General features: G+C 47.0%; 2 protein-coding genes across 6 annotated transcripts in view; both read left to right on the top strand.

Annotated features, from left to right (window-relative positions):
- The window catches only part of STAT4 (signal transducer and activator of transcription 4), a 126,767-nt gene extending 122,689 nt beyond the window's left edge, over positions 1 to 4,078 (top strand). For all 5 annotated transcript variants that reach the window (XM_004576967.3, XM_058664740.1, XM_058664738.1 and 2 more), the window contains 3 exons: positions 1,913 to 1,979; positions 2,676 to 2,784; positions 3,791 to 4,078. In XM_004576967.3, the coding sequence (XP_004577024.1) occupies positions 1,913 to 1,979; positions 2,676 to 2,784; positions 3,791 to 3,817 (203 nt within the window). In that variant the 3' untranslated portion in view covers positions 3,818 to 4,078. The remainder of the gene's footprint in view (positions 1 to 1,912; positions 1,980 to 2,675; positions 2,785 to 3,790) is intronic.
- Positions 4,079 to 16,331: 12,253 nt separating this feature from the next.
- The window catches only part of STAT1 (signal transducer and activator of transcription 1), a 47,897-nt gene continuing 39,459 nt past the window's right edge, over positions 16,332 to 24,769 (top strand). Inside the window, exons 1-4 of the mRNA XM_058664742.1 lie at positions 16,332 to 16,424; positions 16,520 to 16,663; positions 21,282 to 21,410; positions 23,584 to 23,728. Coding sequence (XP_058520725.1) covers positions 21,283 to 21,410; positions 23,584 to 23,728 — 273 coding nt within the window. The 5' untranslated portion in view covers positions 16,332 to 16,424; positions 16,520 to 16,663; position 21,282. The remainder of the gene's footprint in view (positions 16,425 to 16,519; positions 16,664 to 21,281; positions 21,411 to 23,583; positions 23,729 to 24,769) is intronic.

Raw genomic sequence — 24,769 nt, 5'->3', positions numbered from 1 at the left:
ATCTACCTTCTTCCCAGCCTACTGAGTGTATTCTAAGACTCAGAACTGCAGCTAGCCAAAATTAGCCTTCAGTGGTTATCTGTTGAATATATCAAAGTTCATGAGATTAGCTGTCGTAACATAAGTTCACTATTCTGTTAATTTAATGAAAGTATAATCACTGCTGTGTGTGCATAGGTTGTGTTCGACTACTCATGGATTGAAAATATTTTATCTTTTTTTTTTAAATGTAGTTATTTCTTTGAAGGAGATTGAGAGACAATGAAAGAGACAGATCTTCCATCTGGCCTCTTCATTTCCCAGAGGGCCACTACAGCCAGGGCTGGGCCAGGCTGATGCCAGGAACTTCTTCTGGGTCTCCCACGTGGATAGCAGGGAATCAAGTCCTTGGGACATCATTTGCTGCTTGCCAAACACATCAGCAGGGAGCTAGATTGGAAGCGGAGGAGCCAGGGCTTAAATAAGCACTCCAGTAAAGGATATTATAGTCCCAAACCTCAGTTTTACCCTTGCTACTCCACAACAACTGCCCTTGGAAATACTGCAAATTGCATCTGTACTGAATCTGTAGAGATGCGTTTGTCTTATTATTATTCCCTAAACAATACAGTATAACAATTATTTACATGGGATTTATATTATGTTAGGCATTACAAATAATCTAGAGATGATTTAAAGTATACAAGAAAATGTGGTTAAGGTATAGCAAACATTATTCCATTTTATATAAAGGACCTGGTCACCTAGAATTTTGGTATCCAAAAGGGTCCCTGAAGTAATCCTCCGTAGTTATCAGGGGCCAACATTTTATACAAAATTTTATACAATTTATAAGCACCTTCCTCTTAAGCAATTAAATCTTTTGAGTACCATTTTATGGAATACTCTACATTTGTTACTTATAGATGGTGACTTGATGCCACCCAGTTTTACCTCTGTGAAATAAACACATAAATATCTTATACAAAAGAAAACAAAAACAAAGCCCGAAGCCTTATAAGTAATCTATACATCTGATAAATTAGCTAACAAGTGTCAGTACAACAGAGTATAATTGGAAATTGGCCCCGGCACTGGTTCAACACAGAGAAATCTGAGGAATGTGCCCAAGGTTGAGTGCACATATCACTGTTACTATAGTAAAGTGTGGCACTTTTTTTTTTTTTAAAGATTTTATTATTATTGGAAAGCCGGATATACAGAGAGGAGGAGAGACAGAGAGGAAGGTCTTCCATCCGATGTTTTTTACTCCCCAAGTGAGCCGCAACGGACCAATGCACGCCGATCCGAAGCCGGGAACCAGGAACCTCTTCCAGGTCTCCCACGCGGGTGCAGTGTCCCAATGCATTGGGCCGTCCTCAACTGCTTTCCCAGGCCACAAGCAGGGAGCTGGATGGGAAGTGGAGCTGCCGGGATTAGAACCGGCGCCCATATGGGATCCCGGGGCGTTCAAGGCGAGGACTTTAGCCGCTAGGCCACGCCGCCAGGCCCAAGTGTGGCACTTTTTAGGAATACTGATGTTTGTGTTTTAAAATGTGTGCTATCATAAGGTTATGGTTGGTGTCCATTTTAATGAAAAGAACCAGGTTACTATAACCCCCCATCATCCAAAACATGAAAAAAGCAGTTCCTATAATTACTGTAATCAAACTTAAGTGCAATATAGAAGACAGGCAGTATAGTTAATTCCCAATTTTTCTTAAACCTTTTGTGCAGATATTATGTAAAGTTGCATTATGTTACCAAGAGATTTTTTTCTCTCTTCTTGCTCATTTTATGCCTATCTTAAAGATGGGTTCTTATACCCAACTAAAACTTTCCATGTAGTCTCTTTGTTGATGCTGTGGGTATTTTTCCTATTTTGTGAATATTGAAACCTGTTTTTCTCCAACATTGTGTCTTTCGTTTCTAGTTTCAAGACCAACGGAAAGGGGAGACAAAGGATATGTTCCTTCCGTTTTTATTCCCATTTCAACAATGTGAGTAACCTGAGTCATTGCAAAAATACTTACTATTGAGTTAGGTTTTTTTTTTAAATTATTTTAAAAGCAGAAGTGGAGAGAGGAAGACAAAGATTGAGCTTCCTTCCATCTGCTGGTTCATTCCCCTAATGGCCACAGTATAAAGGGCTGGACCAGGCCCAAGGCAGTAGCCAGGAGTTTCTTCCAAGTCTCTCATGGGTGCAGGCGTCCATGCTGCTGGGCCATGTTCTGCTCTTCTCCCAGGTACAATAGCAGAAAGCTGGTTCAGAAGCAGAGCAGCCAAGACATGAGCCCTTGCACATATGGAATGCTTATGTCATAGTCAGTGGCTTAATCTGTCTGGTATACCACAATACCAGCGCCTATTGAACGTATGTTTTTTTTTTAATGTTTCCTCCGAGAGATTTAAGGGTAAAGCAGAGAACATGTAACTGAAAATAAAGCCTACTTATGTGCAAAAAAAAACACTGCCTATCCCCTTTCAATACATAAGACTAATCTTCAGGGCACACTTTTTCTGCTGACATTTTGATGTCATACATCCCATCGTAAGTTGAATGTTCTGCTATGAAATGATGAATTAGGCAGCTCAGTGTCACCCATAGATGCAGACATGAGTTCCTGATGCAGTCAGGGACCTTGAGCTGTTGCTTTCTAATCCTTTTCAATATTCATCTTGTTCTCTCTTCTAAGTCGAAGTGATTCAGCTGAGCCACAGTCCCCATCGGACCTGCTGCCCATGTCTCCAAGTGTATATGCTGTGCTGAGAGAAAACTTGAGTCCCACAACAATTGAAACTGCAGTATGTTCCCTTTCTTTTCCATTGCTAGTCAATTGTGTTTGCAATGAAGTTAAAGTGTGTGAATCCAAGCAACTAAAGTGGTGCCTGGGCAGAGAGAGAACCTGTTCATTGGAGCAAACTTGTGAGCATAACACACGAGGTATCCATGTGGTCCTGCATGTTGCTATCATTATAGGCATTGAAGCAAGCACCTTGACTAATTTGAACTGCCTTAGGTTCTTTCCCTCAAAATATTCCTGCATGCCATGTTAGCATGCTGGCCCTGCTGTGTGATCCTTGGTTCCATCAGTCCCACTATTTGCCTAGACCAAACAATATGTACCAGTAACTATTTATTAGTCTCGTGTATTACCTATCTTAACTGCTTAGGCACCACAAATTCCAATTCTTTCTGGTGGTTATTTGAATTCCTAGTCCCTGGAGCCGTTCCAAGTAGCACCTGAATAACAACCACTAGCTGCACAGTGATGAGATACTGCTGCTGAAGAACTAGGTTGTATCCTGTAATGCAGTAATGCAACCTGGGATATATTCTTTTTGTTCGTATCCTCAACTACTGCCAGGCGTTCAAATCCACCAATTTGCATGAAAGTGAGCATACCTCAGAATAACAAAACACTGGGACCCTAAACCCATGAAATTTGTATCTGTGTAGAAACCTTCTTGAAGGTTTCTGGGGATAGGAAATCTACTTCCCTTCAATACTTTATCTCCCTGTGAATTGTCCTTAAAGGAAGATATTTTTGCCACACTAAACTTTTGAGTATTTTGTAACCATTTCCTTCTGATATTTCTAATGGGTTGAAACAGTTTTCATCTACTTGAGAGGAGCCTCTTACTTTAGACTGAGAATCCCATTTACTGTTTTAAATACTTAGTAGTTAATTGTTGGAAAGAATGTGCACTATTTGGCAGACAAAAAAATGTTTAGTCCTCCCTCTCCCAAGTAATGATTTATATGCAAAGCAGAAATTTCCTCAAAGATAATTTTCATTTTTTATTTTAGATGAAGTCTCCATATTCTGCAGAATGAAGGTATTAACCCTGACACCTCAAAGGAAGAAGCAACTGAAAAAGTTTAAAGACTGTTCTTTGCCAACAAAAACATTGTATTTCTTCAGCTTAAACACTGGTTTCCGGGAAACGGTTGAAGTCTCAAGCTCTCCTCTTACTGGCTTGACACTCTTTGGTGGGGAGTATTGTGGACTGAAATGTTAAAAAACAAAACTTAAGATAAATTTTCAAAACAACTTTAGGGAACCAGTGTTATTAACAATATAATGTCAATGAACAACTTGTTTGCCTGTGTTTATCTCTGATTTTGTTTCTCAGGTGTTACTTGCAATTTTGGCTATGGAAGGTGTAAGTTAACATTTCAGAGCAAGTCAAGAATAACAAACTTACACCTGCATGACTCAAGCCAGCAGACTGGCCTGAGAGAAAAATCCAATCAGCAGGTCAGTATCCTGAGTTCTAGTCTCACGCAGAACCAAGGTGGAAAGGATGGTAAGACAGTAACAGCAGCAGGTCACAGAACTCGCAGGGGTGAGTTGGGTGGATGCTCTGAATTATTATGTCAACAACATCCCCAACAGTGGCTCTGCTGCCACAACCAGAAACCTGTCCCATATTAGGAGGAAGGATCCAGAGTCATCCCAGGTGATAATCCAGTAAAGTGCACTGAAAATGCAGACACTGAAAGCAGGCACAGAGGTTTAAATCTCAGGAAATGAGGTCTGGGAGGAGGACAGCAGTTCTAGCCTGAGATACTGGTTTCCTGTGGTATTTTCCTCTAGAAAAGGTAAGGACTCAGTGGACCCTGTGATCTTTTCCAGTGCAAATGGTCTCTGATCTTTTAAATTCAACCTGGATAGTAGATACTACAGAAGGGGGTTAAGAAATTCCACCCCTAGGATAAACAGTTTGCTCTGGTGAGGAAGAAGAACAGTGCCTGACTAGGTGGCAGTGTAAGAAGGGGTACGTGACTGGCAGGCCTGTTTTGATTGTTGCGGACGCTGCTGAGCCAGGGAGGAAGTCATGTTAGCAAGGCACCCGCCAAGACCAAATCCAGAAAGTCCAGAAGCTAGATGCCAGTGGGAGCTGTGGGTACACAATCAAGGGGAATTATACCCTCTGAAGAACCTCTCATTCCTCCCACCTTTGTCCTGTGCTTTAGACAAACCAAACAGCCAGAAGCTCATGTCTGTTGTTATAACCCACCTTTTCCCTTAGGGAAGAGTCCAGCCTTTGCATCCACTTGCATGCACCCAACTAGATCCTTGTTTCTATGTGGCTAACTATATGCCCCAAGGCTGGTTCCCATATTTCTTTTCAGGCTCCCAACAGTACCCTTAGGGTGAAGGAGTCTCAGATAGAGAATCATTGTGCATTGAATTCCCTTTAATGTGTCACCCAAGTCTAAAATCATGAAGCAGTCCTCAATATTATAGCTCATCCTCCCGTTAGATGTCCCACAGAGGGAAGGAGACCTGCAGCCAGGGTGTAGGTAGGGAAGCTGACCAGGGTGTGGGGAAGTGCAGAGGTGTGCTCCTTAGAGTGTCGTGGGAAGGTGTCTCAGCGCACACATGCTCGTTATCCCCTCCTGCTTCAGCTACGCTCAGTAGGTCTTATAGCCAGACTGACATCTGAATGGCGGAGACAACCTGTGTGTCCTGATCCCAGTGTTGGTCGGCCATGTTCATTGACTCATTTACTCAGAAAACTCTGCTGAGGCCTGCTCTGGATCAGCTGTTGCCTTCACATCAGGGTTTCCCATGCGAAGCACATTGCACAGAAATTGATGTGCTTGGTTTTCTCAGTTTTCCCAAGGATGGTAGATAGGATTATAGGAGGGAATTCATTACACAGATGCCTTGTGGCTGTCAGTATTAATAAATACACAGGGACTATTGCTGTTTCACCAGTATCCCATATGGGGCACCAATTCATTATCCTGGCCAATTCATGTCCTGGTTGCTCCACTTCTAATCCAGCTCTCTGCTGATGCATCTGGGGAAGCAGCAGAGGCTGACCCATGTCTTTGGGTCTTTGCACCCACATGGGAGACACAGAAGAAGCTCCTGGCTCCTGACTTCCCACCAGCCCAAATATAGCTGTTGTGGCCATTTGGAGGGAGTAGACCAGTAGATGGAAGGGCTTGCTAACTCTGCCTTTCAAATAAAATGAATATAAAGAAGAATAAATGAGAGAGAAATATGGAGAATACTCACCAAGAGAAGGGTCTATTGTGAAATAACATATAACAAGTAGAATGGTGCCTGTGCAGCTTGACCACAGGCACAACCACCCCCTTGGGAGAGCCAAGTAGGGAGCCAGGGATATTGGGGGTCTGCGGGTTGGGCTGTGAGCTCCCAGGTCATTGTTGCTTTGCCTACAAGGCAGAGGAAGCAGATGCCCCAGAGCACATGCTGGTCTTGACCATGCCTGGCTTCACCAAGCGGGCCAAGGACAAGCGTAGCTTGGTGGAAACTGGCCCAGAAGCATGCCACCGGGGGACAAAATCCGTGTGGCCAGTCTCAGATTATCCCGGCAACCCATGCTCAGCTTGGCTGACTGCCGGTCCCAACCAGCTGCAACTTTCTGCTGCAAGTCAGGCTTGGGCCCTGTGTGCATCCCTGAGCAACAGTGGCTCTGAGGAAGAGGAGAATGAAGAGGGGGACAGTGACCATGTCCCCATCTTGTTCACCAAAAAGCAGTGATGAGAAAGGCGGGACACGCCCTAACTTCCTTGTTCAGCTGGCTGCCTACTACTACATGCACAATGCACCATGTTCCTGGCCACAGAACTTCATGTGTTTCTTCTCCATTGAAGAGGAGACTCTGAGGGCTGGGGCCTTGGATGGGGAGGATCTGGTCAGGTTAAGGAGTGATGGGGGCTGGTTCTGCACAACATCATCATATTCTAGAGCTGTACCACATTGAGCACTTTGCTATTCCTTAGTGAGTGGAAGGAATTCTTTTTTCTTTTAAGATTTATTTATTTGTATTGCAAAGTCAGATATATATAGAGGAGGAGAGACAGGAAGATCTTTCGTCTGTTGATTCACTCCCCGAGTTACTGCAACAGCCAGTGCTGTGCCCATCCGAAGCCACGAGCCAGGAACTTCCTCCAGCAGGGTCCCAAGGCCATGCTTGATTGCTTTCCCAGGCCACAAGCAGGGAAGTGGATGTGAAGCAGAGCTTCCGGGGTTAGAAACAATGCCCATATGGGATCCCGGCACTTCAGGGTGAAGGCTTTAGCCTCTAGGCCACCACGTGGAGCCCCTGGAAGGAATTCTTATCTTTGGTCTGATCCCCTCACCTTCCCTCCCTCAGAGTATAGGTTTTCAGTGTCTGAAGCTCAGAGGGACACATTCTTAGCACTTATTACATTTCTGACTGAAAGAAGAAATAAAGGGACCAGCACTGTGGCATGGTGGGCCCATAGTGCCAGCACCCTTTAAAGTGAGGATTCATATGCCAACTGCTCCACTTCCAATCCAGCTCCCTGCTAATATACCTGAAAAGGCAGTGGAGAATAACTCAAGTGCTTGGGTCCCATATCCAGTGGGAGACTCAGATGAAGCTCCAGGTTTGAGCCTGGCTCAGCCCTTGCTCTGGTGGCCATTTGAAGAATGAAGCACCAGCTGGAAGCTCACTGGCTCTACTGTTCTCTTCTCTCTGCATCTTTGTAATGCTTTCAAATAAATAGAGCTTGTAAAATAACAATAACAAAATGTTGAAGTGATCTGTGGTTTCTTTTTTCAAAAAAAAAAAAAAGATCCAGAGCACATACACAGGTCAGAATGGCCTCTGCCAATGCAAAGAATAAAGGGAAAGTTGAGGTTTTGTCGTGCAAGAAAGAAGTTCCGTGAACTGAGCTGAAAGACTCTGCCCTGCAGCTGGCTGTCTGGGAGACAACAGGTTCCAGTGAGAGAATGGTGTGCAGTTTCTTCTCTGCTTCCAGTTTCAGTAGGCTGCTTTGTGGCGCTGACCTTGTGAGACAGCATGCCAGGCACTCTTGTGAAAGTGACCAGCTGCCCTTGTGCCACGAGTTGTTCTTGTGCCATCCAGGCATCCGTTGTGGTCTGGAGAAACCACGCATAAGAGTTCCCATTACAAGGCAAGTCATGTGTGGCCTTCCCCATGTCTTCTCCATGGATTTCCCAGACTTCCCTTAGCCAGGGCTCCAACACAAAGGTTTCAGAGCATTAGGCCTGATTCCTTCTTGGGATAAGAAAAGTTCATAACATAATGCAGAGTCCTTCCTGTCAGGTTCCTCAAGTGCCACGAGGGGGCAGATGCAATGCAGAGCTTCTGGAAGCAGCCCTCAGGAAAAATCTTAACAAGGAAATGATGGCAGAGCCGAGACCTGAAGAATGGAAAGTGTGGCACCAGTGTGGTGGCTTAACTGGTTAATCCTCTACCTGCAAGCTTTTGCATCCCATTTGGGCACCGGTTCATGTCTCAGCTGCTCCATTTCAGATTCAGCTCCCCGCTATGGCTGGGAAAGCAGCAGAAGATGGCCCATGCCCGTGGGCCCCTGCACCCACATGGGAGACCTGCAGAAGGCTGCTGGTTCTTTGCTTCAGATTGGCTCAACTCTAACCGTTGTAGCCATTTGGGGAGTGAAGCAGAGGTAGAAGATCTGTCTCTCCTTATCTTTCTGAATTTGCCTTTCAAATAAGAACAAATCTTTTTTTAAAAATAAGAAGGAAGCAACTCATGAACACAACCAAGAAAACAGCATCCCCCAAAAATACTGCATGTCTGCCAGGGACCCAGGGATGTGATGGCTGTAGGCTGTTAAGAGCAGAGACACGTCAGGGGAATGGAAGAGCAGAAGGAAAAGCTGAGCAAGCGAGGTAGGGCAGCCAGGTGATACAGCGCCCAGCAGGGGAAGGGGTGATACAGCGCCCAGCAGGGGAAGGACCACCAAGGGCTGCTGGCAGCTGGCAGAGCCTTCCACAAGGCCGAAGTGCTATGAAATCAGCTCGGAGATGCAGTACCTGGCTGGGGCTCACAGCCCCAGCTTCCTGCTCATGCAGGCTCCAGGTGATGATTCCATTAAGTACTGGAGTGCTTCAGGCAAGAGGCTGATAAGTTCCCAGCACCTGGCTTTAGCTCCAGCCAACCCTACCTATGGTGACACATGGAGAGTGATGCTCTAAGGGGGAAAAAGGCTTTTTAAAATCACTAAATGGAAAATTTCGGTTTTTTGGAGGAAGTAGCTGGAAAAGGATAAATACTTGTACTTACAAAAGTGTAATTTGCCAAAGTTGTGTTAACTATAGAAATCTTAAGACAGTTTTATTATTTTAATTGTGGAGACTATCAAAGTTCAGAAAACAACGTTTTGCGTATTAACACAAAAATCATGGTTTCTACTGCTTGGATGCTTGGTTAAAGGCTCTACTGCAACCCTCTTTGAAACGGATAGGTTTTAAGTAACAGATTCTACATTTTCATTTCGCACTGGGCCCTGCAGATTGTTTATTCAAACCCTGCTTCCTAGGCGTGCTGGTGTGCAGCCTTCGGGGCTGGTCCCAAGTTCACTAGAAGCGGAGAGGTCTTGGCCATCGCAGGCGCTGGGCTGGCACCTACAGAGGCTTGAGGTCCTTCCAAGCCCAGCCACCGCGCCTGCTGGAGTCACTGACATACAGACAGCGGTCGGCACGCAACAGCCAAATTTGCGAAAGCGCCGTCCAGTGACTCAGCCATACGTCTCCATCACCCAGCTCGCCAGGAGAAGCAGCGAGTCCTCCCCCACCTCCCCAGGCTGGCCGAGGGTCCCCAGGGGTGCAGCTTGCATAGTCAGCGCTGCGACCTGGGAGAAAGGAAAGCAGAACTCGCAGCGCTTCCCCAGGACCCGGCCATGCTCCTCCCGCGCGGGCGGCCCCCAGCCCCGCAGCGCCAGGACCACGCGGAGTCCTGTCCATCGGTCACCCTGGCTGGGAAGGACGCCAGCCCAGCCCAGCGGGAAAGCCCCGGGCCCGCGCCTGCGCACTGCTCCCCCGACCCGACTTTCGCTTTTCGGTTTCCTCTCAGTCCTGCTCCTTCTCGCTCCCGGCCTGTTTCCCCGAAAGCACGTGGGTCGGCTGTTCCGAGCAGCAGCGGGCCGCCCGCCGGAAAACCTCCCAGAGCGTCTGGGGGGCGGGACTGCGGACTGGGATGCAGCTTGTTACTTAAAAAACACCACTCTGCGAAAGTCACCCATCACCCTGCAACGTTAACACGTCGGAATATTTAGCCTCCCTTCCTCGTTGCATCTGTGTTCCCATCTGTTTAAGCTCCCACCGTGAGTCCAACCATACTGCAAAAACTACTAAAAATGAGCGCTCCCTCTACTATGAAAGGAAGAGGCAAATTACAACCACATCCCCGCTCCACGTGGAATTGGGGATGGGGTCAGGACTCAAGTTCCCCTCCAGCTGCTCCTAGGAATGCGAACCACCAGATGCCCACTAGACAGTAACACAATGTCCAGAGGCCTGTGGGGAGCATGTGGGGGAATCCATTCTCCCAACACAGGAGCCCTTGCTTCCCCAGCCTGCCCCAGAACGCCGATTCTGCACCTGCGTGGCCTGAATTGTGATTTCCTAGACTCCTTCAACCCCCACAGCTCGTGAGTCTGGATTAGTCAATAGTCCCGTATCCTCTTCATTAGGATTCTGAAGGAGGTTCCAGTTAAAGACCTAACAGAGCTTACTTGCGTCTAGAGTAACTCCTACCTTTTCTCCACCTTAGGATTGAGCATGCCCTGGATGGATGGCATTTTCCTGAAGCTGCTAATATATATGTTACAACTTGGGAGGCGGTTGGGACACCCCCAAACTGAGACCATTAAAACAACCTGGAAAAAAGGAAAAAAAAAGGTCAACCTGGAGCCCAGCGCAGTAGCCTAGTAGCTAAAGTCCTTGCCTTGCCTGCCCCAGGGATCCCATAGGGGCACTGGTTCATATCCCAGCTACTCCACTTCCTTCCAGCTCCCTGCTTGTGGCCTGGGAAAGCAGTTGAGGATGGCCCAAAGTCTTGGGACCCTGCACCCACATGGGAGACCTGGAAGAGGCTCCTGGCTTCGGATCGGCACAGCTCCAGCTGTTGTGGATACTTAAGGAGTGAACCAGCAGATGAAAGATCTGTCTCTCCTCCCTGTAAATCTGACTTTCCAATAAGAATAAATAAATCGTTAAACAAAAACTGCCAATCTGAGGATGTGATGGGCTAAGATTCTGTGGGCTCTGGCTCTTACTGCTGGCTTGCCTGTGACACTCCAAATGGACCTGAGTGTCCACTGTAGATGACGGACAGTTGTTAATTAGGGAGACATCTGACCATTCAAACCCACCTTATCTCAGTGGATGCGGTCTTTGCGTGTCTGCACAGGTCCCTCCCAACACATAGCATAAACGGGTGCTGCCCACAGCCTGGTGAGCTCTGTCTCTTCAGAATCCCCTCTGCCCTCCACCCCCACCCACTGTCTGCGGTCCATGTGGGTTGGAAGCTTACTTGCCCCCTACCATGCTGTCCTGTCTTCAGTAAGTCTTTTCTACTCTGATTGGCTGCCTCCTTTGTTTTTTCAAACAATAAAACCCTAAAACAATGTTCCTTTGTATTTCAACCAACTGATAGGTGTGGATTCCTTATTTATTAATTGGAAAGAACACACATGTTGAGCCACGGAAGTGACTGTACACAGTATTTATCTGGAGAAATACAAGGAGTTGGAAAACCCCTGTATTTCAATTCTGTTATCTTAAACATGACCAACGTGGCTGGTGCTGTTTAGATAACATCCTCAGGGTTGCATGGTACCAAGGGTTGCAGCTGGTAAGGAGAAGGGGTAAGGAGAAATTGCCCGGAACTTCTAGAAATTTCTGCTATTAGGTAATTTGGTTACAATGTTTCATCACTAATAAAGCATGGCTAAAATGTAATATAATGCTGGGAAGAGAGGGGGAGTCTCTTATTATCTTAGATTTGTTCATCAGCTTTGTAGCCTCCATTTGCAAATAGACGAAGATGGCAGAGAAAAAAAAAATCAAACCTTTTTTTTGTTGTGGGGAATTGGGAGGACCCACAGGACATACTATGCCTTGAGCCTGGGACCAAAGGGGAAATGTATGGTAAAGGGAGGGCAATGGGCCTGCTCCACTTGAGAAATTCCTTATAGAGCATTTTGCTTCCCCCAAGTCCAGGTCTACCAGGCATCCTTTGCTACATGGCAAAGCAAACTGCTGCTGAAGCTCTGTGGGCCAGCACTGCTACCATTCATCATTGCTTCGGCATCTAGGGTAGGCAGAGAAGGCCCAGCTCCTTTTGCCTACTGCCTCAGCCATCCGATCTCGTTTAAGTTGGGCCAAGTGCACGGGTCCAGCTGTGGCCTTTGTGGTCTCTCAACATGCACAGGCTGACCTGACTTGTCATCAAGCCTGGGCGCTCTCAGAGCAGAATGAGAAGCCTTCTAGAGGCTTCAGCTTCCAAGGACACAACATTTCATCTGCTACATGGTACTGGTCAAACAGCTCACAGACCAATCTAGATTTAAAGACTTATTTATCTGAAATGCAGATTTACAGAAGCACACACACACACACACACACGAGAAAAGCGAAAGATAATATTTTCCATGTGCTAGAGCACTCCACAAATGGCCCCAATGTCCAGAGCTGGGCTAGACTGAACCCAGGTGTCCTATTACATGACTTATTTCCTGCTGCTTTCTCATGTGCATTAGCAGGGACCTGGGAATGGAAGCGGAGCAACTAGAACTTGAACTTGTACTCATATGGGCTGCTGGCATCAACAATGGGTGGCTTAAAGTGCTATGCAGTAACACTTGGCCCGTGAAGCAAGGCCTGAGGAAATAATTCCACTTCTGGCTGGAAGAAACTAGCATCACATTGCAAAGGGGTGTAGATAATGAAGAAGGGAGTAATGTTACCATTATTGAAAGCAGTCTGCCAGGAGATGTTTCCTAATTTCATAGAAGGATGTCGGACCCAGTGGATTCTTTGCACCAAGGGCAGCATCCAAGGGCCTGACGCCATAGTCTAGCAACTAAAGTCCTTGACTTAAACACATTGGGATCCCATATGGGCGCCGGTTCTAATCCCAGCGGCCCCACTTCCCATCCAGCTCCCTGCTTGTGGCCTGGGAAAGTAGCCAAGGACAGCCCAAAGACTTGAGACCGTGCACCTGCATAGGCTTTGGATCAGCACAGTGCTGGCCATTGTGCCTACTTTGGGGAGTGAATCAGTGAATGGAAGATCTTCCTCTCTGTTTCTTTTCCTCTCTGTATATCTGACTTTCCAATAAAAATAAAATAAATCTTCAAAAATACAGGGGCAGGGCATCCAAAAGGTCATTTTCCATGAATTTTCAAAGCCTTCTCGTATGTCCAGTGATGAGAAGCGTTTATTTTATAAACTGCTCTAACACTGCACAAAGAGGCAGGTATAACTAACAAACATAGTGGGGCAGGGTGGAGAGGTGGAATCAGGGAATGGACGGAGCAAATAAGGAATAGGAATGACACTGTCTTCTTTACTCCAAGAAGTAATTTTCCTCCACATGGGAGGTCTGTAACAGTCTCTGAGATTCTTTCCACTGGCATGTTATGTCTAGTTGTGAGGGACCGCAGCGCCTTCAATGACTCATCACATCACATGATGCGGTGACAACGTTGCACTTGACTCTCCTTGGACTAGACCCCAGCTCCAGGGTTTTTTGTTTTGTTTTGGCTTTCTTTCAATGATGGCTAGCAACCAAGAGAACCACTATATTGGTTGCTGCTTTAATTTTGTTGAAGTCTTGGCATTTATTAAGTTTCACCTCATTGGTCTCAGCTGAGCAACATTACCCAGCTGAGCACCCTCTTGAGATAATTTAGAACTGCGATTCTGCTTTGTGTGAATTAGCTATTTCTGTGGAGGTGGGAGATTTCAGTGACATGCAGCCAAACATGCCTTTCCTACGTGAGGGTGTGTGGGTTGGGGGTGAGTGATTCTGCTGCAGGAGGCAGGAGCAGGGAACTTCACACCCTTCTTCAGGGTTCAGTCTAGGGATATGTCACCTGGTGGCACAAGTCCATCACAAAGAACATGCAGCATTTCTATTCGAAAGGCAGGAATAGCCCTTTCTTTAGCCTGAGCAAATGACACTGCCAAGACCAGAGTCAGAGAATGCTGTTGGTGAATTAGGACCTTGCTATTTTAGAGATACAGTTTCCAAGACTGACTACTGAAAAAAGTTATCCTAAGCACTTTTTGGATCTATAGATTTTTATTTTGCTTTGGAGTTGGTAACTTTTAAAAGCAGCCAATATACTGCACAGTCACACCTCTATAATATTCATAGTTTGCCTTCCAGGAACTTGGAAGCTAGGAGGAATGAGGCTTGACTAATCCATCATTCGAACATGGGTGGTTATTGCAAAACCAATTTGTAGAAATTTTGTGTATCATATTGTTTCAGAACACATTGATGGGTAAAGGTTGTGAGGATCTTAGAAGGAAAATATGGGATTTGGGCTGTGTTTTATAAGTTGGGTAAAACTTAGTCAAGTGAGGACAGCAGGGGGAAGAAAATAAAATTATAAAGGGTCAGAAATTGGAAATTTTTGAAGTGTTAGTGCGGCTAGCATTTGCCATAGAAGTTAAAGTGTCATCTAGGCTGTGTCATGCAGTATCTGGGTTCCAGATCCCGTCCACTCCTGATCCCAGCTTTCTGCTAAGGCAGACCCCGGGAGGCAGATGATGGTCCAAGTAGCTGGTCCCTGCCCTGGCTTCTGATTCCAGTTTGGCTCAGTCCCAGTCATTTGGGCACCAGACCAGCAGATGGAAGCTCTCGCGCTCTCAGTGTCTGTCAAAATCTGTAAGTAAAAATGTTAACAGAGCCAAAGGTGAGCTTCTTTGAGTAATGGGATGATGGGAGACAAGCCTGGCAAGGGCAGGGCATTTTGTGGACGCTCCAAACTAGCAGACCACACCAATGTGCTTAGCGTTAAAACCGTGAGCTTTCCTAAGGTGGCTTAGCAGGGAATGGCTACAATAGTGTGGTGTGTTAAGGCTTTTAGTGTGAAGAAGGTGTGGAAAGAGAGGGAAAAGCTAGATGGGATTAGCCCGCTACACCACTGCCCCAGCCTCGGGAAGTGACATTTAAACTGCAGTCTAACGCAGAGACATTGAAGATGAGGGTGCCTGCAAAGAAGAGGGGGAAGGAAGGGACATATTGGTTCTAGGGGCTTTCCAAAGACACAACTGTTGATGAGGCAACCTGGAGTTTGGGGGAAAGTTTGACAATTTTAAGAACAAAACTGATGAACTAAGCAAAGGAAAGAGCAGCACAAGTTGAGGTTAGAGAAAGTGAGAGAGGAAGGAAGACATGACCAGCTGCTTTGAAAAATGTGAGTTTTGCAAGCCGGAGGAAAGGCCACTGCAAGATTTTCAGTTTGGCAAACGATACCGCCTACTTCACCATTAAAAATCAAGGCAGCGATTTGGAAATCCATTGCAAAGGTTCAGAGGGTGCATGCAGAAGCGCACCAGACTGAAGTGAGACTTGGGGAACATTCAGGAGGAAGAATCAACCAGGCCTGAGGACCAAGTGTGGGCGTGAGGGAGGAAGCCCTTGTTCAAGCGAACCATTTCTGGAAAAGGAGGCTTGCACCGTTGGCAGAGCTCGGCAGCGAAGAGGCAATTGGACGTCGACAAGACGCAGGTGAAGTGGAGCTGGGAGGAGAGAGGCGGAGACAAAGGCCTCCGTGGGTGCAGCTGAATCCGTGCGGCAGGTAAGGGTGGACGACGGCACGCACTGAGCTCTGGGCTCTGACCCAGCCAGGGCGCCTGGGAGTGATGGTGGAGGTGGCAGAGGCAGGATGCTAGCGTGGCACGAAGCGGCGAGGCGCATCCAGCGTCCCTCGTGCCCAACATGCCTGAACGGTTAGGTAAAGTGAAGGCAGCAAAGTGGCCCCAGGAATGTGGCAACGCGGAGGACAGCGCCCGCGCGCGTCCCAGCTGCTGGCGAGCGTTCTCAGCGCTAGGGCAAAGTCTGAGCTCTCCAAGGTCGGGCCTCTGCGTCAATACACTTCCTTTTCCGCTAGCTCTGAAGTTTGTAAACAGAAGCTGAGCCCAGGGACGTCCGGACGCCGCGCGCGCATCCTGCGCCCTCCGGGCGGGGCCTGCGGCGGGAGGCGGCTCGCGTGCGGAACAGCCGCGTCCCATTGGGGGAGCGCCGCAGCTGCGCGCTGATTGGCGCGGGCGGCAGGAGGCCGGCGTCCGGCGCGGCCTTTTCTCGCGCTGGAAGCTTTCGCTTTCCCCGAGGAGGTGTCCGGCCACAGGCGGAAGCGCACTCGGCACACCCCTCTCGGAGCTGAGGCGGATCAGCGCGCCCCCGCCTACTCTCCCGGCCGCTCTCGGGGGGCCGAGTGAGTGAGTGCCCGTGAGGTCCCGGGTGCCGGGGAAGGGACACGCAGGGACAGGGTCCTCGGGGGGAAGTGCAACAGGATGCGGGGTGTGGGCGGGCTGTCGGGTGCGAAGGGCGAGCCTGCACGGTCCCCTGGGCGAGCCGGGCCACCTGCTGTTGGCACTGATGCTGCCCGGTCTGGTTCGCCTACCAGGAGTTGCTTAGGGGCAGTGCAGGTGCTTTTTGCGGTAGACGCAGTCCCTTCCCAGTCACCCTTTTCCCTCCTCTTCTATCCCCTTTCCAAGCGTTCCCCATCGTTGTCTTTTTGTAGGAAGTCTGGTGAAAAGTCACCCTCGAGAGCCAGCCGGCGGCTGTGACGCTCCCCGCCGCGTGCACGCATCCCTCACCGTCTTGGCGTGCGCAGCTGCGGCTTGGGCAGAAGAATTTGCTCCCTCTCCGGAGCACAGAGCGGCAGGTTGGTTAATGCTCACCGGCATGAATATTGAGTACATGATCGTATCTGTGTTGAGGACTGCAGGAGTTTACTCTGGCTGCTTGGTTGAGCATGTCTGTAAAGATGAGAGAGGAAGTGTTAAAAGCAGAGAGTGGGACAGACGCGAGATCTCACGTTGCTGGTTCGCTCCTGGACCTGTATTGGATCTCTCCTGTGGGTGGCAGGAGAGAACCCAAACACCTGGGGCCATCTTCAGCTGCTTTCCCAGGTGCATTAGCAGGGAGCTGGATGGAAAGTAGAGCAGCAAGGGCTCAGACAGTCTCCATTTGGGGTGCCAGCTTTGCATGTGGCAGCCCAACTTGCTACAACGCAATTCCAGCCCTAAATGTTTTTGCACAGGAGACAGATGTGGTCTAAATCGGTGTGCAAGGCAGACAGGATTGGGAAGATAGTGTTGGAGGTGGCTGGTCTTGGGACTGGAGAGGAAGGTCGTAACCTGAAGTTCAGGATTAGGCCAGGTGACAGGAGATGGGGAGATCATTCTGTTTCGGGAACACTTGTTTTAGGAAGATGAAATTGGGCCTGGGTCTGCTGATGTGAACTGAACTGATGCTCCTGCCCTGGGCCAGCTGTGGATGTACGAGCTCATCCAGCTTGGACGTGCAGAGTGTTGATAAAAGAATAAGCTAGCTGAGCTCACTCAGCTAGTAAGGGACATTCTGGCAAGATAACTAGCAGACCAAGGGAGAGCCTGGGGTTTGGAGGTTTGTGCTCAGGGAGCCTGTGTCTGCAGCAGAAAGCCACATTCTTCAGCAGGTGTGCTCAGTGGGGCTTGGCCGCCTTCTGTCGCGGGGAGGGGCTCTGTCGTCCCCTTGTGGGGTAGGCACATCCTGAAGCCAGCACACGTGCATGCGTGCCAGGCTTGCATTCTTGCTACTCCCTGCCCTGCAGGAATGCTTGCCCTGCAGGAATGCTTTCCTCCCAGACCAGCTGGGTGAGATGAGGCTCCACTCCATGTTGCTAGCCCAAGGCTGGAATGAATCCCGAATCCTGTCTTGGTGGAGGGAGGCTCTTCATGTTGAGTGCTGGCATTGCCTTCTTCAGGCTTTCCTTGTAACGATTCCCCTTCAGGTCTGCAGGATAAGATGGACTTAACAGTTATCCAGAGGGATACATTTACACTTAGTCTTTTTTTTTTTAGAGAGAGATTTGTTTTATTTTTGTTGGGAAGTCAGATTTATAGAGGGAAAGAGAGAGGAAGATCTTCCGTCCAATGATTCACTCCCCAAGCAGTCACAATTGCTGGAGCTGCGCCAATCCAAAGCCAGGAGCCAGGAGCCTCTTCCAGGTCTCCCATGTGGGTGCAGGGTCCCAAGGCTCTGGGCCCTCCTCGACTGCTTTCCCAGGCCACAAGCAGGGAGCTGGATGGGAAGTGGAGCTGCTGGGATTAGAACCGGCGCCCACATGGGATCCAGGCATGTGCAAGGCGAGGACTCTAGCCATTAGGCCATCACACTGGGCCCTGGGGAGTAAACTTTTAACCTGGGAAACCCTAGGGGCCGTGCTCAACCATGTCCCAGTAACAGTACTGTGTAAATCATAAAGTATAAAATGAGCGCTTGAAATTCTTGGAGTAAATTTCACATGCAGTATAATTTGGAGAGCTTTTGCAATCTTCATAAACCAAGAGTGATTAGTGTGTTGTGTTTTTGATAAAAAAGGCAGATTCATCTAAAATCTTACAATCAATGTTTAGTCATTAGTTTTTTTAAAGATTTATTTTTATTGAAGGCAAATATACAGAGAGGAAAGGCAGAGAGGAAGATCTTCCATGCATTGATTCACTCCCCAAGCGGCTGCAACGGCCGGAGCTGAGCCAAGCCGAAGCCAGTGGCCCAGAGCCTCTTCCGGGTGTCCCACGCGGGTGCAAGGTCCCAAGGCTTAGGGCCGTCCTCGACTGCTTCCCCGGGCCACAAGCAGGGAGCTGGATGGGAAGTAAAGCAGGGCTGTTGGGATTGGAACCGGCACCCATATGGGATCCCGGGGTGGGCAAGGCGAGGACTTTAGCCACTAGGCTATTGTGCTGGGTCCATTTATTTTTTAATTTTCAAAAATTTAGTTACTTGAAAGTCAGTCGCAGACATAAAGATCTTCCATCCACTGATTCACTCCTCCGAGGCCTACAGCAGTCAGTGCTGAACCTAAGTGAAACCAGGAGCCTGGAACTCGGTTCAGTTCTCCCACGTGAACGACGGGACCTGAGCCCTCGGTCGGCATCTGCTGCCTTCCAGGCTCGGCATGCTTGGAACGGAGCTGCAGTGACACTCAGACACTCCCGTGTGGAAGGCGGGAATCCAGGCAGGTGTCTTCACTCCTGTACCAAACCCCCACCCCAGGCCAACTTGCAAGGCCTATTGCTTGAGCACCTAGTATGTATATTGTGGGCATACAGCAGGGGACAGAATGTTCCCCAAATCAAGTAACAGTGGTGAGATGGTGCTGCCTGTCTCCTAGGCAGGAGGCGGCTGCAGTTGAAATGTGAGAGAAAGCTGCTCCGTGCTATAGGCATTGGAGCAGAGGTTTGGAGATGCCTTTCCCAGGAAGAAGGAAATGCTGCTCCTCTACTATAAAAGAACAAAAATGAAAACACACCCATACTTTTTTTTTTTAATTCAAACTCTGTATCCTTTTAATTTTAATTAAATGCAAGTGTTAAACAATAGTTACACAGCATGCAAATATTAGGCAGCTTGGCACAGCAAAAATATTTCTTTAGAAGCCAGATACAGATTTAAAAAAAATTTTTTTTAATTAATTACATTGCATTATGTGACACAGTTTTATAGGCACTGGGATTCCCCTCAACCCCCCCCCAAATCCTCCCCCCATGGTGGATTCCTCCACCTTGTTGCATTAGCACAGTTCAAATTCAGTTGAGATTGTTTCATTGCAAGCATTTATCAAGCATAAAGCCCAGCATCTTATTGTCCAGATAAGTTCAACGACTCCTTGGGGAGACCATCTCTGGTCTGAAGGTAGAGCTGGCAGAGTATCATCCCGATCAATTAAAAGCCCCTGCATAACATCAGCAACAATTTATAATGTTATGGAATTAATTGACATAGTATTGAGTAACCAGTATGTTAAAAAAAAATGCAAGTTCTTAACCACATCCTGTGACTACTTCATTGACATTTCAATTTTAGTTTATATACAACCGGGTTCTATACACCTTAAAATGGCTATGGATTACTATTCAGCTGTCTCACGTCTATTTTCATTATAGTATTTAGCATTTTATAGCATTGAAGCATCATTTTGCTGAACCTGGCTGTTTTTCGGGTAGTCTAGACTGGCTTATAACTCTAACAAGACATATGTCAACAATTTAGGTGCAAAACAGTTTTACAAGGGGTGTGCAGAGAAATCTACAATACCCTAGTGAGGAGTAACTAATCTTTGTGTCCCACCTAGTACGGTATAAGTGAATCGATGCTGACCGTTTCCTGTCTGATTCTAAGCTTTCTTTGTTCTCTGTCTATTCTAGATTTTTTGTTTGTTAGTTGTTTGTTTGTTTGTTTGGTTATCTGTTTGTTTTGAGGGGTTTCTGGAGCGATCCTGATGGTCATTGCCAGAGAGGGTGTGGACCCAAAGTTGGAACCAAGCAAGGACCAGAGAAAGCTCCTCTCCCTAGTCCCGAAGGAAGTTTACTGTTCTTCTGTTTCTGTGGACTGCTCAGGGCTCCTGGCTGTTGTTCTGATGCCCTTGGATCCTGCGAGGAAGGATTTGGACTTCTTCCATCCCATGTGGTAGATCCAAATGATGGTGGGTGACCTCAGAGTTCTCGGCCTTGGAAGGCACTCCAGTTCCCTGTGGTCTCCTTGGCAGTTGGGATGTAGTCCTTGGTGTTCGTACTGATAGTCCTTGGTGAGGATCCGGATTCTTCAGGGTTGAGATACAAGCCTCCTCCTGTCCCCCTGCTCTGTGCACATGACCTCCTGTTAAGAGGTTATCGGGATCGCTCTTGATTCCCCCTGTATGTCTTTGTAGTTTAACTATTGTCTAATGCTGATTCAAGTCTGTTGTCTATGAGTTACCAGTTATGATCCTGGTAGGTTGTATTTCACATCTGCCTCACACATTCTAGGGAGATGGAAGATTTCTCTGCTCTCCCGCTCCATTACGGAATAACATAGGGTATTAAAAGTATATTAGGTTTTACAGTTCTTAGATGTAGATCATAAGCAGTCTGACTCACATTGATTGTTGGTTCATTGGTTACTTCACAATATCTTATTGCATGTGAGATAGGTTGTTTGAGGTTGAGATAATATTACATTTTACAGGTACTATTTTTCATATTGACATCATTTCATCTTAAATTAAGGCAAACATGTGGTATCTAACCTTTTGGGATTGGCTCATTTCCCTTAACATTATGGTTTCCATTTGGGCCCATTTGGCCACAAAGAACTGCATTTAACACACCCATACTTTAGAATATAGGCATCTAAGTAATATATTTCAGAGACAAATTGTGTTTTTGAGTGAGCAAAACATTTGTGAGAAGCATAGATGTAAGGAAGGCTTCCTTTCGCATTGCCATCTCCAGCTGTGATCCATTGCTGTCTTCCTGTAGGATGTCTCAGTGGTATGACCTTCAGCAACTGGACTCCAAGTTCCTGGAGCAGGTTCACCAGCTTTACGATGACAGTTTTCCCATGGAAATTCGACAGTACTTGGCACAGTGGCTAGAAAATCAGGACTGGTAAGGAGAACCTATTTGACGGGGAAGAAGTTAATCTGTACTTCAAGAACGTTGGTGCAAGACATTCTCGGTCGTTAGGGAAGTGCAAATCAAAACCACAATCAAATTTCCCCTCCAGCTAGAGTAACTGTGATGAGAAAGGTGGAAGAGAAGAAATGCTGATGAGAATGTGGGGAAAGGGAGCGTTTGCACCCTCGGCGGGAATGCAAGTTAGCATAGCATTTGTGGAAAACAGTGTGGAGATTCCGCAAAAATTAAAAACGGGACTGTAGTCTACTTCTGGGTATATATTCAAGGGAAATATTTGAAGAGATATTTGTGCTCCAAGTTTCTTGCAGTGCAACTGACAATAATGAGGAACAATAGAGGTGTCTTTCAGATGACTGGGTAAAGGAGATGGGAATAGAGACAGTGGAATATTATTCAGTTGTAATAAAGGAAGGACTCTGTGATTTGTGACAACATGGATGGAACCAGAGGACCGTTACGCTAGGTGAAAGAATCCAGCAGAGGCAGACTAATACCATCATTTCGCTCTCGTATAACCTAAAAAAGTTGATGACCTAGAAGTTTAGAATATGATAGTGGTTCCCAGAGATCGGCCAACATATATCATATAATTAGATGAGAGGGATAAATTGTGGTGTTCCACTACAAAGTAGAGTAACAGTAGATAATAAGGTGTTATCAGTTGTTAAAAAAAAAATAACATCCTGAAAAAAAGGGTTTGAAATGTTTGACCACAATGGCGATAAATGCGTGAGAACATGGATATGCTTACCCTAATGGTGAGCATTTTGCAATGAAAACACGTACTGAAATACCACTCGGCACCCCATAGAGACAAATATGTGTGATTTTATGTGTCAAAGATACGTGGTTTTAAAGATGTGTTTGTTGATTGAGTTGGAACTAAGATTACAGAGATGAATCTTAATGCCCAGAGATTTCCTCTGTTGCAAAAAAGTTGATTTTAAAAAATGGCATCTACCAAGGTGACATTAGTCATGAAGCACTTTAATGTAGGTTTGTCAAATTTAATTACAGTGTGGTACTCCTGGCTGCTTTGGACAATTGTGGAAATGTTTATACCAGTCACCGATAACTCCTGTGCTGAAGCACAGGGCGCAGACTGTTGAAAGTGATTTAAAGTAATCACGGCTGCATTGTGGCACATATTGATTTGAAATACCAAGAAGGCTAATAAAATTAAGAAATTGTATTTTGTTTAAGATTTATTTTTTTTAATTGGCAAGTCAGATATACAGAGAGGAGGAGAGACAGAGAGGGAGATCTGTCCAATGATTCACTCCCCAAGTGGCTGCAACGGCTGGAGCTGAGCTAATCTGAAGCCAGGAGCTAGGAGCCTCTTCCAGGTCTCCCACGCAGGTGCAGGGTCCCAAGACTTTGGGCCGTCCTCGACTACTTTTCCAGGCCACAAACAGGGAGCTGGATGGGAAGCAGGGCCGCTGGGATTAGAACCGGCGCCCATATGTAATCCCAGCGTGTGCAAGGTGAGGACTTCAGCCGCTAGGCTACAGTGTTGGGCCCAAGGTGCTATATCTTAAGACTAGTATGCAAGGTGAGGACTTCAGCCGCTAGGCTACGGTGTTGGGCCCAAGGTGCTATATCTTAAGACTAGTATGCAAGGTGAGGACTTCAGCCGCTAGGCTACGGTGTTGGGCCCAAGGTGCTATATCTTAAGACTAGTATGCAAGGTGAGGACTTCAGCCGCTAGGCTACGGTGTTGGGCCCAAGGTGCTATATTTTAAGACTAGTATGCAAGGTGAGGACTTCAGCCGCTAGGCTACGGTGTTGGGCGCAAGGTGCTATATCTTAAGACTAGTATGCCTTCTACTTTAAAATTTCATATTTGCTGGCTCCAAAAGTTTTAAACATACTGAAAGTATTTAACATGGACATTGTTGGATTTTTTCCCTCTTTTCTTCTTGGGAGCTAACCACCATAAGCTCCTGCCAAGTCCCTTGGCGTCCTAGAATTTTTAATGCTAGAGAAATACTGTAAAAACTGGTGCTACAAACCTTGCCAGTTCCAGAAGGAGAAACTGCAACCTAAAAATCGTTTTTCAACTATTTCAATAAAGAAAGCAACATTTGTTTTGTTTGCTGTCAGTGGTATCTGATGTGAAATACGTATGTTTCCAATCTCCCAGGGAGCACGCTGCCAATGATGTTTCGTTTGCCACCATCCTCTTTCATGAGCTTCTCTCACAGCTGGATGACCAGTACAGCCGCTTTTCTTTGGAGAATAATTTCTTGTTGCAGCATAACATAAGGAAAAGCAAGCGGAATCTCCAGGTACCAGCTCGTTCTTCCTGAGCTCAAGCACTCCCGTGTTGGTGTAGTTCACTTTCTTCGTTCAGCAGGCTCTGATGCGCACGCACTCAGTGGTGTTTAGCATACAGACACAGGACATAAACTCCCCGATACATGAAGCATTAAGTGAAAGAGCAATTTGTTTTATAAATATAAAGACTTTTCAGGCTTGAGTGCTTCACCTGTAAATGGCAGCCTTAAGAGAAATGTGATGCTTAACCTTCCTGACCAAAAATGTAAACCTAAGAAAGGGGCTGTGCTTTTAGAGCCATGAGCTGGAGTGGGACTTGAAAGCTCCAAGGAACGTTCATGCTCGGTTAGGCATAGCTAGGTCCTTGGCATACAGGTGAGGAGCCAGCTTGCAGGTGTGACTTCCGGAAGAACCACCTGCGTTGGTGGATGGGAACTAACTTCCCTGCCCTGAAAGAGTGGAGGGGATGTCCAGGCACGGGAGGACACACACACTGAACGTGTGGGGGTTCTTGAAACATACTCCCGCATGCCCTTAGCCTGCCCACCACATTTATTTATGTATCATCTCTTCCCTTTGTAAAGATTGGTTTGAAAGATAGAGTTAATTGAGAGAGAGGGTGAGGTAGATAAAGAGACCGTCCATCTGCTGGTTCACTCCCCAGATCGTTAGCTGCAAGGCCCGGGTCCAGGCCCAGGCTGAAACCAGAAGACAAGAGCTTCATCCGGGCCTCTTACGTGGATCAGGAGCCTCGGTGCTTGGCCATCTCCTGCTTGGTCAGGCACCTGATGGAAAGCTGGCTGGGAAGTGAGTGGAGCAGTCAGGACACGAACATGTGCCGACACTGGATGGCAGCAAGTTAAGCTAGTATAGCAAACAATGATGATCTCTTTTCTTTAATGGAGATAAAAGCTCTTATTTTCTTGTTTCATGAAGCACAGCCAAACTCTTCATGTTGTGTAGCTGGAAGTTTCTGTGGTTTCATGAAACCAGGAGTGGGGAGGGCAGGTTAACTTACAGATACTGCTCCCTGTCACTCTGTGCTGAAATGC

Source organism: Ochotona princeps, chromosome 5 (assembly GCF_030435755.1).
Source record: "Ochotona princeps isolate mOchPri1 chromosome 5, mOchPri1.hap1, whole genome shotgun sequence".
In the NCBI taxonomy this organism is placed as follows: Eukaryota; Metazoa; Chordata; class Mammalia; order Lagomorpha; family Ochotonidae; genus Ochotona; species Ochotona princeps.
Note: the sequence above shows the minus strand (reverse complement) of the source record. Positions and strands in the feature narration are given on the sequence as shown.